We start from the raw sequence: 14,320 nt of genomic DNA, 5'->3' as shown, positions 1-14,320 counted from the left end.
AGCCAGCAAAGCACACTTTTGCTGAATACATTTTTGGATACAAAACCATTCTGTGATTGCATGTACTCTTTATCAGAGGAAGGAATCTATTAGAAACACTGATGGAGGAGAAATCAGATGGACGGGGCAAGCCAGCTGACAAATGGTGTCCAGATTAACTGTCAAAAGAATTACTTAAAAATCCTCCAGGATTAACCATCATCCATTCTCTGCTACAAAGGGGAAAGCCACCTCGCCAACTGGTTGTCAAACTTCGTAACACATACTGCTGAAATCCTGACTTGTACATATTAAGATTTAACTTGCCTGTTTTCTTTAATTGTGCAAACTGATAAGTATTTTCTGACTCTATAAGCAGAGGTTATATAAATATAACAAATACAAACTTTTAAAATTATAAATTATTATATAACTTAAAAACAGACTACATCAAAAGACCTGAAAGAAAATCACAGTAAACATGCCAATACGTTAATTTTTACCAAACATTAGAAGTCCACAGATTTAGAAACAACATTACACTATATAAAGAACCAAAACATACTTAGATACTGAGGAAAAAAGCAAATCATAGACTCATAAATAAAGGAACTCGTTATGTTGTCTTATGCTGACGTAATGAAATAACTGTGTATGACCACAGAATTTAGCATGTATAGTTCCAGGTTAATTAATTAGATCCATCTTTAAGGCAACAGTTTTAGAGAAGGAGTCCTCCTTCCCTTCTTGACAGAAAACTTCTAAAAGAAGTAATTTAATCTAATCTGAAACATCAATTTTACTATATTTTCATTTTATGATGCCCAGTAGAGTACAGAAGGTGTTAAACCCTTTTATCCCAACTCAAACACATGCATTTCTCAACCCAAATTCCAGTTAAGTATTTGCTGCAAGAGAATTTCTGAAGTATGTGCTTTTAAAATTTCCATATAAAGAGAAGTCAGGAGACCTAAAGGTATTATCAGATTGCCCTACTTACAGCTTCAACCTTAAAATAATTTAAGTTTAGATATTTTTTTCAGTCAGTTTCCCTGAACTATTTTTAAACAGGGCAACAGGTAGCAGACAAGTCACTTACCTACTCTGAAGATCAAATCATCTTCAATGGGATTCTCTTTTCTTTTGCCAGTGCTGTACATGCTCGCAGGTCTTTTCACAGCTTTCTGCTTCACGTGCCCACTGCCAGGAGATTTAACACGCCTCTTAACCCCTTCCGTGGTAGGGGACACATCTGCTGATCTGACCACTTTAAGTTTGAACGGGCTGCCCTTGATGTGTTGATCATAAAGTCTCAGTGACAAAGTGAAGTCCCCTTCTTTCTGAACAGTATACAAAAATTCATAAGTGCCATTTTTATTGTCAAGTATTTCTCCATCCGCGACGCTCCCATCAGGGGTGCTGAGTTCAGCAGTGAGGTACGCGTTCCCGGATTTACAGAGCTCCCCATCTTTGTCCTTCGTCGTGATGGTAACGGACATGGGCTGGCCGATCACTGTCTGCCTCAGTCCTTCCCCTGTGGCAACAGTTTCAGAGGCAACAGCATTGGTGGTTAAAATAGTACCTAGATTGTGAATGGACTTCTTCAGGCCTTCGGTTTCTACTATGAAGTCCAGCTGGTCGTTCTCACGGGGCTGCAGCGGGAAGTCCCGCTCGGCCAGCTCATTCAGCTTGTCGCTCATCTGCTTCTTCACCAGCAGAACTTCGGTTTCAGTGCCGTGGTTCAGGGCTTGGGCCGTAAAGTTGCTGCAACTTTTAATGCTTTCTTGTCCTTCAAGTAAGGTATCCAGCTGGGTCTGCAGGACCTGCGTGCGTTACCAATCTGGAGATTAGTATCGTGCTACGAGAACTGTCCTAGCAAGATGTAGCATGCTTTATATCTGAAGGCCTTTGTAGAAATGCAATTTATAGTGCTTTATTTTAGAGTTTATTAAAATGTCATTTTAGAAACCCTGCCACACTGATCCTCTGCGAGTTCGCAGAATATCATGCACAGAAATGTACCCTGTTTTAAGTCGCAAGGCTTCACAGATCCACTGTCACTCTAGACTGAACTACTACCCTACCCATCTGTCTGGTCTCTTTTTTTTCTTTTTAATTAAAAAAATGAACAACAACCAAATGTAGAAGCTTGAACTCTGCTCCATCCAGCTCTCAGCAGTCACAGTTAATGAGGAAGTTACTGGGAACTGAACCATATGCACAGAGATAGAAGTATCAGGCTGTAAGAAACTTCTGGAAGCTATTTTTTTGGAGCCAAGGGAAACCTTAGGCTACTCCTCTATGGAGACAGACAAGAAGGCACTCTCAAGATCTGTAGAACCCTCCTGAAGAAAAGTGTGAATCCTGATCTAAATAAGTAGAGAAAGGAAAAGTTTCCACAGCAGAAGCAGCTCAGTTGATTCCCTAGTTTCAGCAGACAGGAAAGCAAAATATAAAGGATGGTTTGTGGATATTGGGAAGAGTTGGGTTGAGTAGCCTGAAATTTTTGGTGAGTAGCAAGTAGCTATTCTATATTTAAGGCTGAGAAAAAGTTATTATTATAGGTTCAGCTCTGTCCCTCAGTCTAAAATCCTTAAAAGAGTATTGAACTCAAAATTGTTAAGTGTGGACTGGAACAAGGCTAACATTTTTTTCAAAACCAATTTTGCAATGAACTGGAAAAAGGATCCCTGAAGTATAACAACCTAGCAGAGAAATTCATGACAGTCAGGAAAGCCCAAACATTCCAGCTACCCCATTCCACTCTCCCCTGATGAAATCCCCAAACCAAAGTACCCAGTCACACATGTGCTATGTTTTTCCTACAGTGAAGAACTAGGGAAGAGACATTACTGTGGATCAGTGAAGTTATTTTGTTAACTACCACTGTAAAGTAAATATTTTCAAAACATTTCAATTGATTTTAAAGTAATCTTAGAGACTGGGTGTATTTATTGCCATGAGTTCCTTTTTCCTTGCTGAGAAACACCACGCAATGATGCTGCATTCTAAAGGCATTTGTCTTTTGAATTGTACAAAGGTATCTGCCTTTCACCCACTGGAGAAAATCCAGGCTGATGAGTTACTGACTCGGAGAAGGGGTAACGACACAAAATCTTTTGCAAGCAAACCAGAATGAACAAATTTCAAGACTACACTGAAATTTCAAGTTACATGTTTTTCTAGGCATCTATGTACCTCTCAGGATTCAATACAAGGTATTTCTAATCTGCCTTGTCTTTACTTAGGGACATAGTTTAACAGAAAGCATAGTTAGTAAAGTCCCAGGATGACAAACCCCCTTGTGCTTGGGATAACAAACCACAAATTGAAGAGGAAGACAATGTGCAGCTATGTTTCAAAATCATTATTTTCTCAATATAGTTTTCTTTCATTTCAAAGATAGAAAATACTAAATCCTACTATAACTAATATTTAAAATGTGTTGAGTATTTTACATGAGGCCCCTTTCAATCCATTGGTCAACTGAAACTGAATCACCAAGTTCCTTAGTAAAATGTAGTCCTTTCTTTTTTTTCATGTTTGCAGAGTACATGATCAGAATGATGGAGTATTTGGGTTTAAATGATTTTGCAGGACTATTTGTTCAAAAGTAAAATCCAATTCAAATTGTTCTTTTTAATAGAAATCGGGCAGATTTCTCTTTTAATGCTTATGTGCAGCTTTAATAATTTGGTTCTCTAATGCCCAAAACAGTTTTTAAACTATTTTAAATCCCCTTAAACAACAGTAAGATCATTTATACCATGTTCCATCTCTTGTGAGCTTTGTAGGCACCCTTAGTATATTTGCTTGCTAAGAAAATAAGTTATTGTGACATCTCGGATACGTTCGGATGAATCTGGGATATAAGTGCAAATTTTTGATGTTAAAAGCTCCTCAGCTGTTGCTTAGCTCTGGAGATGATTAAAGTCTGTGGCCCAAGGGTTTTGGGCTCCCTGTGTTCCTGAAAGTACACATCTCACATGTTAGTATTCTTCCATTTTCACAGGCCCAGTAGCTCAATACCTTCCTAAGAATCAAGCCTTTTCCAGGCCCAGGAATGCAGCATTCCTCTGCTTCAGACATCTGGAGATGCTCAAGCTGCTCAGTAATTGCAGAGAAGGCCCAAAGATACCAATATTACCAGGCACTCCTGAAAATCCTGTTGTTGATGCTGCTTCCTTTTAAAGGCTACTTAGGGGGAAGAGATATTTCTTTTATCTAAACCAGACAACTGATGCTTAGGAAGAAAAGGACTAAATTCTTTCATTTGACTGATTCAATCTTACTAATCCTCAACTAAAACCCTACTCACCAGGCTGCATCTCTTTGTAAATGTGAAGATTTCTCTTTTCTTCTTCTGAATCTTAGTCTACAATACCGGGGAAAACCCACAAATTCAAACATCTGATAGGAAGTAAAAGAGTGAATAAATACAGCTTTATTGCTCTCTGCATTTCCCCTGAGAAAGTGAGGTGTCCCTCCAATCTTTGCATGTTCCAATGAGTGACATCTAACATGAAATATGTTACCAGGCATTTAAAAGGAAAACAACCCTTTAAAGCAAAACAGCCTTGTTCATTTCTTCAAGAGAAATTGTTTTGCCTGTATCTTCATGGGGCGGCATGGGGGTTCACAGGCTTGCAAGCCCAAGGATTTCAGACTTTCCTTTGGTGTTCCCTTACTGTCATCTGGACATTGGCATGCTGGCTTTAAGCAGATGTGTGCTTAGTGTGTTGGCCATTGCAGGGTGGTCAAAACTAAATGATTTCTGAGGTCCCTTCCAACCCAACCCATTCTGTGATTCTATGGTTTTTGATCCTGGCACACCATGCACAAAGGGCTACCTGCTGTCTAGATTCCATTTGTAAGATTCCATTTCTAAGAAGCGCGGCTCTGCAGCACTTGATTTCAGGGAAACAAAGTTCTCTGGATCTCAGACAATATTTGTCAAACTGGCATCCTGTATAATTTGTAAAAAGTGGCTGATTGAATTAAATTTCAATGAAACAAAACATGCATCTTACTTTGTGTTTAAGGCCGTAATTCACTTCCAGTTCCATAAGCAGCACACTCTTTCGCACATTTAAAGTCTTCTGGAGTTCATCAAAAGTGGAATGAATGTCATCTACAATGCTAGCCTTTTGGTTGGTTAACTGGTGTATGATTTCAGATATAAAATGAAGTGCTGAGTCAATCTCTGGAAGCCTGAGGGAGGGATTAAATTACAAAGATTTCTGTTTCAAAAGTCATTAAACATTGGCCCTTGCCCTGATATCTTTTGAAGAAACAATCTCATCAGCAGGCTGTCTTTACACTCGATCATTTCCCAGCAGTAGGTTCATTCCTTTTATAACCACATAGTGGTTTTGGTTTGATAAAATAAGGCTAAGACAGGGCCCTCCCTTGTGGAAATCCATTAGACTTTAGGCATTTCCAACATGGAAGCCTTGGATCCTTTGCCCTTTATGCAAATGTATCTACTTGCAAAGATATAACTAGATCAGCCCCACTTCTTTTTTTTCTTTAGCCTTTCTGCCATCCCAGTGCTTGTAGTAGTCTAGTAAGTATCCACTATTTTTTGTTTATCAGGAAATTCCCAACTGGATAGTACTTTTCTCCTTAACATCTTATGCCCCTTTTTTGAAGGGCACTTGATTTTCTTATAATAGTCTCTGTTCTGTGAAAGACAGACAGGAATCTTTCACTCTTTAATCCCTCAGAGTGTCACACTCAGTGGATTATTTTCCTTATGCTAGCCTCACTATCCCTGTTTTCTAGGTAAATCTCCATGACAGCAGCAAACGGAAGCATCTACCCAAAATAACACAGGAAGCCAGTGGTAGAACTGAAAGCAGCAGATAATCAGTGAAGTCTCCGTACCTTTTGTTGACAGCATCCAGCTGAACTTGGAGGGAAGCCTTGTGTTGCTCCACCACATCTTTGAGTGGTACCGTGGGATGCTCTGCGTGTTCTCCCTCTGTACACTCGCGGCACATGGCTGTCTCACAGGACTGGCAGTAAAAATCCATGACCTGGAAAAGTGCACAACTCTAAACTCAAACATGGCAGCAGCACAATCACTGAAAGCACATTTTACTGGGTCTTGAACTCATGTTATGATCCAAGCTCTGAGACAACGTGTCCCCTTTTTCAGACACCAATAAACTACTGCCCAAATGATGGCTGACATTCTCACCTATTTCCTATAAAAACACTGGTGTAAATGCATTTTATTCTAATCATAAAGTGTGAAAACAGCAGCCTGGGAAATAGCGTGCTGGATTTCAAGGCTGGTCCTAACATAATCTTAATAATAAGTGATTATCATAATAGTGAGTGAGTTTTGGGGTGTCTCTCAACTCCTCTGTGAAACATCTAAAAAAAACCAAAGGGCACTCAAGTCCCCTTGCTAACTTGAGCCTTAGTCTGCCCAGAGGGTCTGCCAAAGAAAGTGTAAACTTAGGTTGCTTTTCATAACAGGGCCACCCATGGAACATGAACCACCAAAGAGCATGTTTATTTGCTAGAAAAAAGCACCCTAAATGAACCAACATGCTGCAGGGAAAAATCTCCATATGCCGTTACTAATCCCCTAGAACCATCAAAAACCTTGTATCTGAGATTATAATAAGAGCGCTGATCTACACTTGAAAGAGGATGAGATTGTTTCAACCTGTTATGTACCTGTAACAAGATACTGTCTGGAGATAAAACCAGATCTTTACATGTAATAAATACCCCAAATTCTGAAAATGTTCATGATGGGGAAGAAGTAGAAAAGTGCTGTGCCTAAAATCATACATTAGTCAAAACAATGCACATGTACGCAAATTCAACAGAGGACTTTCTTTTACAGCTAAGAAGTCCTTGAGCACAAAGCACTTCATACTTAAAAGTATGTAAAGAAGCCTGTAGTCTATGCTTCAAAGCAAGACACTGGAAGCTCTCTTACATTCAGAACATAGCACCAGACTCTTGAACAATTCAGATAATGCTTTTGGTACCTGAACCTTTTGCACAAAAATGGTTGTGCTGGAAATGTTGGTCGACAACAAGATGGTTGCATAGAACTGGCTGTTTTCCAGTGTGCAGCACCGTGCAGAGTAAGTAGCTGGCTGCTCTGAGACATTTTCAGAATTAGGAAGAGTAAGTGAGAACCGTGATTTGCATGTGGCTATTAGCATTGGTAGGGATTTTCCTCTGATAACTCTCTTTCCGTCTTATTCCCGTTCTTCCCTCTTATCCCAATTCACAAGATATGGTTTTCACACATGATGAGAGTTAGTCTTTTGTTGGCCATTTGGTGTAAGCCATTTTAGAGAAAAATTAAAAGCTGCTCCAAATAAACCCTAGTCCAGTCCAGTCACTGTGAATTTAACAGTGTCACAGTAGCAGACCCTCTAAGACCTGACAGTTACTCTGGTAGGCACTAGGATGTGATGCAGCCTTACTATGCATAGAGGAAATGAGTTAACAGAGTTTAGGATGTAAATTCTTTTCAAAGGCTTCAAATATTTGCAACCAAAAAGAACCAACAAGAAAAATTTATTAGGAAAATCTGATGGCTTTTTATATGGTAAAAAAAATTATTTCTTTTGAATGAGTGTCAAAAGTTCATCTTTCTGCCTCTCCAGTCCCTGGTACATCTCTGCCAGCCCTCCCCTAGACTCTAACCAGTAGTTGCCTGTCTGTCTTGAACTGGGGAGCCCAGAACTGGCCACAGTACTCTATATGTGGCCTCAACAGGGCAGAGTAGAGGGGGAGGATAACCTCCCTCAACAAGCTGATCACATCCTTTTTAATGCACCCCAGGATACCACTGGCCTTCTTGACCATAAGTGCATGCTGCTGGCTCGTGGAGAGCTTGCTGTCCACCAGGACTTTCCAGCAGGATAACCCCCAACCTGTACTGATGCCTGGGGCTATTCCTCTCTAGTTGCAAGACCCTACACTCGCCCTTGTTGAATTAGGTTCCTCTCTGCCCACCTCTCCAGCCTGTCCAGGTCTCGCTGAATGGCAGCCCAGCCTTATGTGTGTTGGCCACTCCTTTCAGTTTTGCATCATCAGCAAACTTGCTGAGGGCACACTCTGCCCCCTCGTCCAGGTCACTGATGGCACACTCAGTGAAACACTGAACACTGCAGAGTACAGTTGCCACGGTTTTGCATAGCTGGGTGCTGGGAGAGAACGAGGGGCTGCAAAGATGGCTGCTGCAAGAAACACCTAGAAGCTCTCTGCAGGCCCCAGAAAGTAAACATTGGCCAATTCAAGGCCAGAGTTGCTGCTGACCAGGGCCGAGCCAATCAGTGATGGTCACAGCACCTCTGTGAATCCCATATAAGAGGAAAAAAACAATGCAAGCAGCTGCATTTTGGGAGTGAGAAGATGTAAGGAGCTGTGCAGACACCAAGCCAGGCCTAAACCACCACAACAGTAAAAATCAGATTACACTTTAATGAGATACATGAGTAACTAACATGGTGGGAAATAGAGGGGTGAGGAGAAAAAGCAATGTTTAAAAATTATGTTATGAAGTCATTTCATCGGCATATCAAGGATAAGTAGGTGTTATCCTTGGGAATAGCACACAGTCAGTAAGCAACACCTGCACAAGTTCAGGAAATGTTTTTCTAGACAAGATCTTATACCTGTCAAGTTGCCCAGCTATTCTGTGATCTTTTGAGAAAAATGCTAGTCAGAGACAAGGCTGGTTCTCTTGTTACCAGCATTTAATTTAATATTGGGTATGTTTCTAGTTACACTCTATAAGCAGAAAATGCACAGCACCTGTAAAAGCATGGATCTGGGCTTGTTTTCACTTCAAATTCAAATGGAAACCCAAGCATGGATTTTTTGTTATGGGTGACTGCAAAGAGTCTACAACTCTCATTATGTATTATGAAGTAACAGACCTAGAATTTCACAGCCTTCCCTGCCCTGGCTGTTGTACCTACCCCTAAATGACTGTAGACTGCTATTTCCAAATGAGGATGCTTGTATCCAACAAGAGTTGCGGTGTTTAGCAACCGAGAATAAAATCAATCTTATTTTAGTTTGTAGCTAAAGGATAAGAATCTTCAGTTAGGTTCAAAATGTCCCTAACATATGTGCCTTACTACCCTGATTTAAGAAGAGCGTATGCTTGTGCTCTGTGTTGAGTGAATATGAGGAAGCATCTGTCTGTAGTTCAAGCACCGGAAACCATCTCTTGTGTTAAGACACTGCAAGCTAAATTTCATTTTTCATACGAACATACACAGCAGAGGATGAGAGGGTGTGTGCAGAAGGAACAGCGCGCACACACACACACGTATGGAAAATAGGAGTGCTGGGAATAAGAGACCAACTGGAAAGGGAAATATCTGATCTGCATGGCCTGAGGAAGGTTAAGTTACAAGCAGACAGACAAGCCAAGGAGAAGATATCAGCGCATCAGGTTTGATCTGATTTTAATCAGAAAGGCTTAAATCTAGCATGGCCGGAAAAATTGAAAAATAAAAATGTTTAAACAGAAACTTATTTCCAAGCTAACACAAAGAAAACATGGTAATATTTAAATAAACACACTCGATGCAATTTTTGCCCTTGATAGTAAAATTACAGTGGGTCTGACCCTACCCAAAGGAGTACATTAAAATTAATGGAGAGGATTCAATGCAGAGTGACTGCTGGCTCAGTGAAGGCATTTTCCTCCAGCCACTACCTCAGTCCTCTCTTGCTCCATGAAGCCCCCAGCAAAGCTGCTAGCAGCCAGGCACTTGCCACACAGTGCCCTCATTCTGTGTACCCACAAAGCCAGCAAAGGTCAAGCCTAAGGTGCCCAGCACGCTGCCCTTCAGTCAGCCCCACCTGGCCAGCTTCAAGCAGCTCTCCCCAAAGCTTATGTCAGCTCCTCCCATCACAAGAACTAACGTGTACAATTTCACTTGTCATTTCCTAGCTCCACAAAGCTTTAGAGTCACCCTCAGCCTGTCCCCGACCCTCTCAGATACTTACTGAAGCACAGAGATATTCCCATCACACCCTACTCAGCATCCTAAAAGGCATGGTATGTTTCAGGGCAAGCCATGTAAGTTTGGTTTAGAGGACTTACAAATCCACCTTTCCCTAGAACACAGTTCTCAGAGAGGTATAAGGTGACAAATTTTGAATTGCAGGCAAACCGGTTTTTTCTAAGCAGACACAAAGAGTCACCAACTGATAATGTAAAATGCAAAACAAGTCACATCTTCATTTTCACTTTTTTCTGCATTACACAATCAAATGGCCCCTATGACCAATGTTATATCCGAAAAGAACTATGATACATTTTAAGAAGAGCCAATAAAATGCAAATAAAAACCCAGAATGTGTTAATCAGTAACCACTAAACACACATAGGTACAGTACACATTAAAAAAGTTACACCAGTTACTCATTAATCAGAATGTCGTGTGAATCCGTTCTACAAGTCCACCTAACTCCTGCAGGTGAGTAAAGGAAAGGACACAGGGTGATTCCTCTGTAAAAGTCATCACTACCTGTCAGCAGAAGTCTTCCCATACAACTGATACACCTAAACTGAGTATCAACTAAAACACTCTCCAGAAAGTTCTCTGGAAATACTAGCGCATATTTCCTGGCTTGCGCAGAAGCACAGTGTTCAGGTTACAACACAGCATTGCTCAGCCTTGCAATGTGGTGTACTTACAGCCTGGCTCTGAGGCAGGAGCTCATATCCCTACCACGAAGCCACACAGGTTAACACTGAAAACTGTGAAGTAAACGGAGTTAGAGCTGTGCTTGTAATAATCTGGGGATACTTACACAGTCTGGGGTATTTACCAATGAATACACTCATATGATTAGAGGGTGTATGTGGGGGGATGCTGAGCAAAAAAAGAGATGCAGGAAAAAACCAAAGCAGCCACTAAGGGCTGATATGTGAGACCACAAAACACCGCAGATCAGAAGCTCTCTGTTTCCAGCCTGCGCTGACCCCGAGCATCCTGGATGCCCTTTTATTTGGCTCCGTGTTAATATACTCACATAGCTTTTGGTGCTGCCTCAGTGAGCAGATCAGTTAAGCTTATAAGGTCCCTGCCACATATGCCTAAACAAGCACACAGGTTCCCATGGCAATAATTGATTCCATAAGCAAGAGAGCTATGGAAGCCCACCCCAAAGAGGCAAAAGCACAAGGTTCCGCGCTCGCAGGACAGCAATTTTCACCAAATGTGCAAAAAGACACTATGGTCCAAAATGATGGGTAAGATGAAATAAGAGCCTGATTACTTTAAGAGTTAATTTTAAAAATCACTTGTCTTCTGTTGACATAAAATCAAGGAACTATTGCAATTCCAATTCTCTCACTATCCTTTTAGAAAAAATATCCCTGACAGAACAGACCAGTCAGTACATGTCAGTAGAGTCCATCTCACTTACATTTCCATCATGATTGGGGCAGGAGAGTGGTTTGCCTGCAGCAACAGCAGTGACAGTCTCCAAGATGGAGGACTCTTCAATACTGTTGTCCGGCGTTCGTTGCAGGACGTCCATCAGGTTGGTGATAAAGAAGTTGTTCTGGAGTGCAGAAACCCCTTTCTCTGGCAGAATGGACGTCTGGCGGCACACAGGGCAAGAAAGGGTTAAGCTATGGGCTGGAATGTAATTCTGTAAGCACCTGTGAGGAAGAAGGTGGAAGGGGAGAAAGAGAGAGGCAGAGTATCATCATAGTGGAAAAGAAACCCTCTCCTCAGTTTAAGAACTGGTTTGAAATAGTGTTACCCTTACTTGTAAAAGGAAAATGTACATTACCAGGCTTCAGAAGTAAAAGTGGGTAAGGGGATTTTATTTTTTTTCCTTTAAATCTTTTATGCTCTGCCACATGAAAAAAGGTTCAATAAGTAGACATCATTATAAGGGTTATAGACCTGCCTTTGAGGTATTTGTGCAGAATGGGTCCGTGCTTCCAGACCTCTACTGCATCCTGTTCACAGGACGGTAAAAATGATAAACTATCTGATAAAGTTTGAAAGACATCAAGTTTTTGCCTCAAGTATTCAAGCCTGTGTCTTTAACTGACTAACCGGTGGTTGACCTGTGTCTTTCCAATAGAATCTCCTTAATTAACTTGTATTTGTGGTTTTAGTGTTTCAGAGCTAAAACCTGGTCCCAATGAAACCAATGGAAATTTTTCCATTTATTTCAATTAGTAAAGTTATTTGTCCATTAGCCAGAATCAACAGAGCTCTCTTTACTACCCAGAGAAGCATGTCCTAGGCTATCACAGTTTATGTTGGCAATGGTCCATGAGAACAAGAAACTTGCAGAATGCAGTTCTTATGTGGAGCAGTGGTACACCAAATGCCACACAAGATGCCAACCAAGAAAGCATGACCTCGCACAGCTACACAGCTCTTAACTTCCAAAGGCTTTGCTTGTACCCACTGTTCATCCTCCCTTGGCAGCACTCCTCCTGACCCCCAGTAAGGGCTCTGTGAAAGCAGAGCTTAGGCTTTGTACATCAGCAGTACACTAGAAGAGTTCTTCCAGCCCCTCTCCATAACCAGCTCAGCATAAGAGGATTACAGTGAAAACCAGAAGCTGACCTCAGGATTTACACATGAGCTGAAGTCAAGAAACTTAAGACACGTTGGTGAAAATCTTGACTTCACTGACTTCAGTGAAAGTTTCACCACTGACTTCAGTAGAGTTGGGGTTCCCATTCCTCTATGAAAGACAGTTTCATCTGACACACTCAGAGATCCACAGTTTTTCTTGCGCCCAGTGCAAAATTAAATATGCACACCACAATTCTAAGAAATCTGAACTAAATTTTCACACAAAATGCCATTTACCATAATTCCCATGCTATCCAATATACAATCCACAGGGTTGCATCCTGTCATCAGATGAAGAACTGTTTGGTAACCAACAGTTCTTCAGGTAACTTTTCTGGAGATGCTGTATTCTGTCCACCAGTTGACAGATAATACAACACTGATGTATCACTAAGTGTATTCGGTTCATCCAGCTGAATACAGCAGGATGCTGTTTTATCACATCTCTTTTCAGAGTTTTTCCATTTCAGTCAACCAAGCTGCAGAATAATGAAGACACTTAATCACTGGTTATTAATAATGTATAGATCATGTCTCACCATTGGACAGTACAGGATGGGATAATTATTTCTCTGCTTAGCAAATCAACAAAGAAAGGTTTTTATTGTTTCCAATTATAGAATAATCAGTATAAATTTGAGACGATTAATTTGAGGTCCAAATTCAGACTGCCATCACTTTTCACACTGCTGTTACTGTATTTATTAGTTTCACTGCATTTCCTTATTATGTATTCTTGCATAAAGGAATGTATTCCACATATTCCACTGCCGTGTCTTCTGCCTACCTGCCCCAAACAACAGCATTTTTGTACATCTCCAGCTTTCCTGGACTTTACTGTGCCCATGCAAGTCCTTTACAAGTAAAGAGAAAAACATCCACTAAAGGATGCAGTGTTTTGTGCTTGCTGCAAGACACAAACTCTTGGTAAGAAGCATAAGGAAAGGCCTTACCTCTCACAGAATGTGTGCAGGCAGGGAAGTACTTTGGGGTTCTTGTAACGGTCCAGGCATATGCTGCAAATCAGAAACTGCTTGTCAATCTGACGGACCACAGGACTTGGGATGTTGGAGCCTTCACTGGCCATCCTAGACCACTGACATATGGGTCCTGTTCCCTTCTACCCTGCACACGGCTGAAGTGGGTGGTCAAAAGAAGGAAAGAAAGAAGAGAAATGGTTTATAAACTTCATGAAATAACAACATCAACAACTAATTCACCTACGTTTCTTCCTTATACAGGAATTCATATTGACATAGAAAAACAAAACAATGAAGAATTAAACTTCTAAAATGGTTTATCACTGATGAGAGCCTTGGAAGGAGTCACCAAGTCTACAACACCAAAAATAACACCTCTGAGCAGGCATTCTGGAAAGGCATGTTGTCCCTGGACTGAAAGAGTTACAGAGCTGTCTGGCTTTAAAGAAATAATAAATGTTCTCGCAGCAGTAGGTTCACACCATCGCTAACAAACACAGGATTTCTTAACTCTGCAGTACTGCTGGCAAAAGGCTGAAGCTGGAACTGCACCAGCCAAATGGCTGTGTCACTGACAGTGTTTGAAAATGGTTCACCTGACATTATTTTCCTTTATCAGTGCCGGTATTGCCAAAGACACAGTAGGTCTGGACTCCAGGAAGACCCCAAGGAGGAACCTCCAGAACCAGCCAGCCTCTGAGATGGGAGTGCTCAAATTCTGCATCAGCAACAGGAGGGAGGTGGGTGAAATGA

At 41.1% G+C, this 14,320-nt stretch overlaps 1 protein-coding gene across 4 annotated transcripts in view; it reads right to left on the bottom strand.

Moving 5' to 3' along the window:
- Nucleotides 1-13,695, bottom strand: part of TRIM2 (tripartite motif containing 2) — a 33,982-nt gene extending 20,287 nt beyond the window's left edge. The window contains exons 1-5 of one of the 4 annotated variants that reach the window (XM_084263702.1): nucleotides 13,541-13,695; nucleotides 11,410-11,647; nucleotides 5,866-6,017; nucleotides 5,010-5,190; nucleotides 1,079-1,802 (exon numbers count right to left, since the gene is read on the bottom strand). In XM_084263702.1, coding sequence (XP_084119828.1) covers nucleotides 1,079-1,802; nucleotides 5,010-5,190; nucleotides 5,866-6,017; nucleotides 11,410-11,647; nucleotides 13,541-13,674 — 1,429 coding nt within the window. In that variant the 5' untranslated portion in view covers nucleotides 13,675-13,695. The remainder of the gene's footprint in view (nucleotides 1-1,078; nucleotides 1,803-5,009; nucleotides 5,191-5,865; nucleotides 6,018-11,409; nucleotides 11,648-13,540) is intronic. The other 3 variants (XM_084263703.1, XM_084263704.1, XM_084263705.1) reach the window with 3 other exon arrangements.
- Between the last annotated feature and the right edge of the window lie 625 nt (nucleotides 13,696-14,320).

Source organism: Gallinula chloropus (genome assembly GCF_964237585.1).
Source record: "Gallinula chloropus genome assembly, chromosome: 4".
Classification (NCBI taxonomy): Eukaryota; Metazoa; Chordata; class Aves; order Gruiformes; family Rallidae; genus Gallinula; species Gallinula chloropus.
Note: the sequence above shows the minus strand (reverse complement) of the source record. Positions and strands in the feature narration are given on the sequence as shown.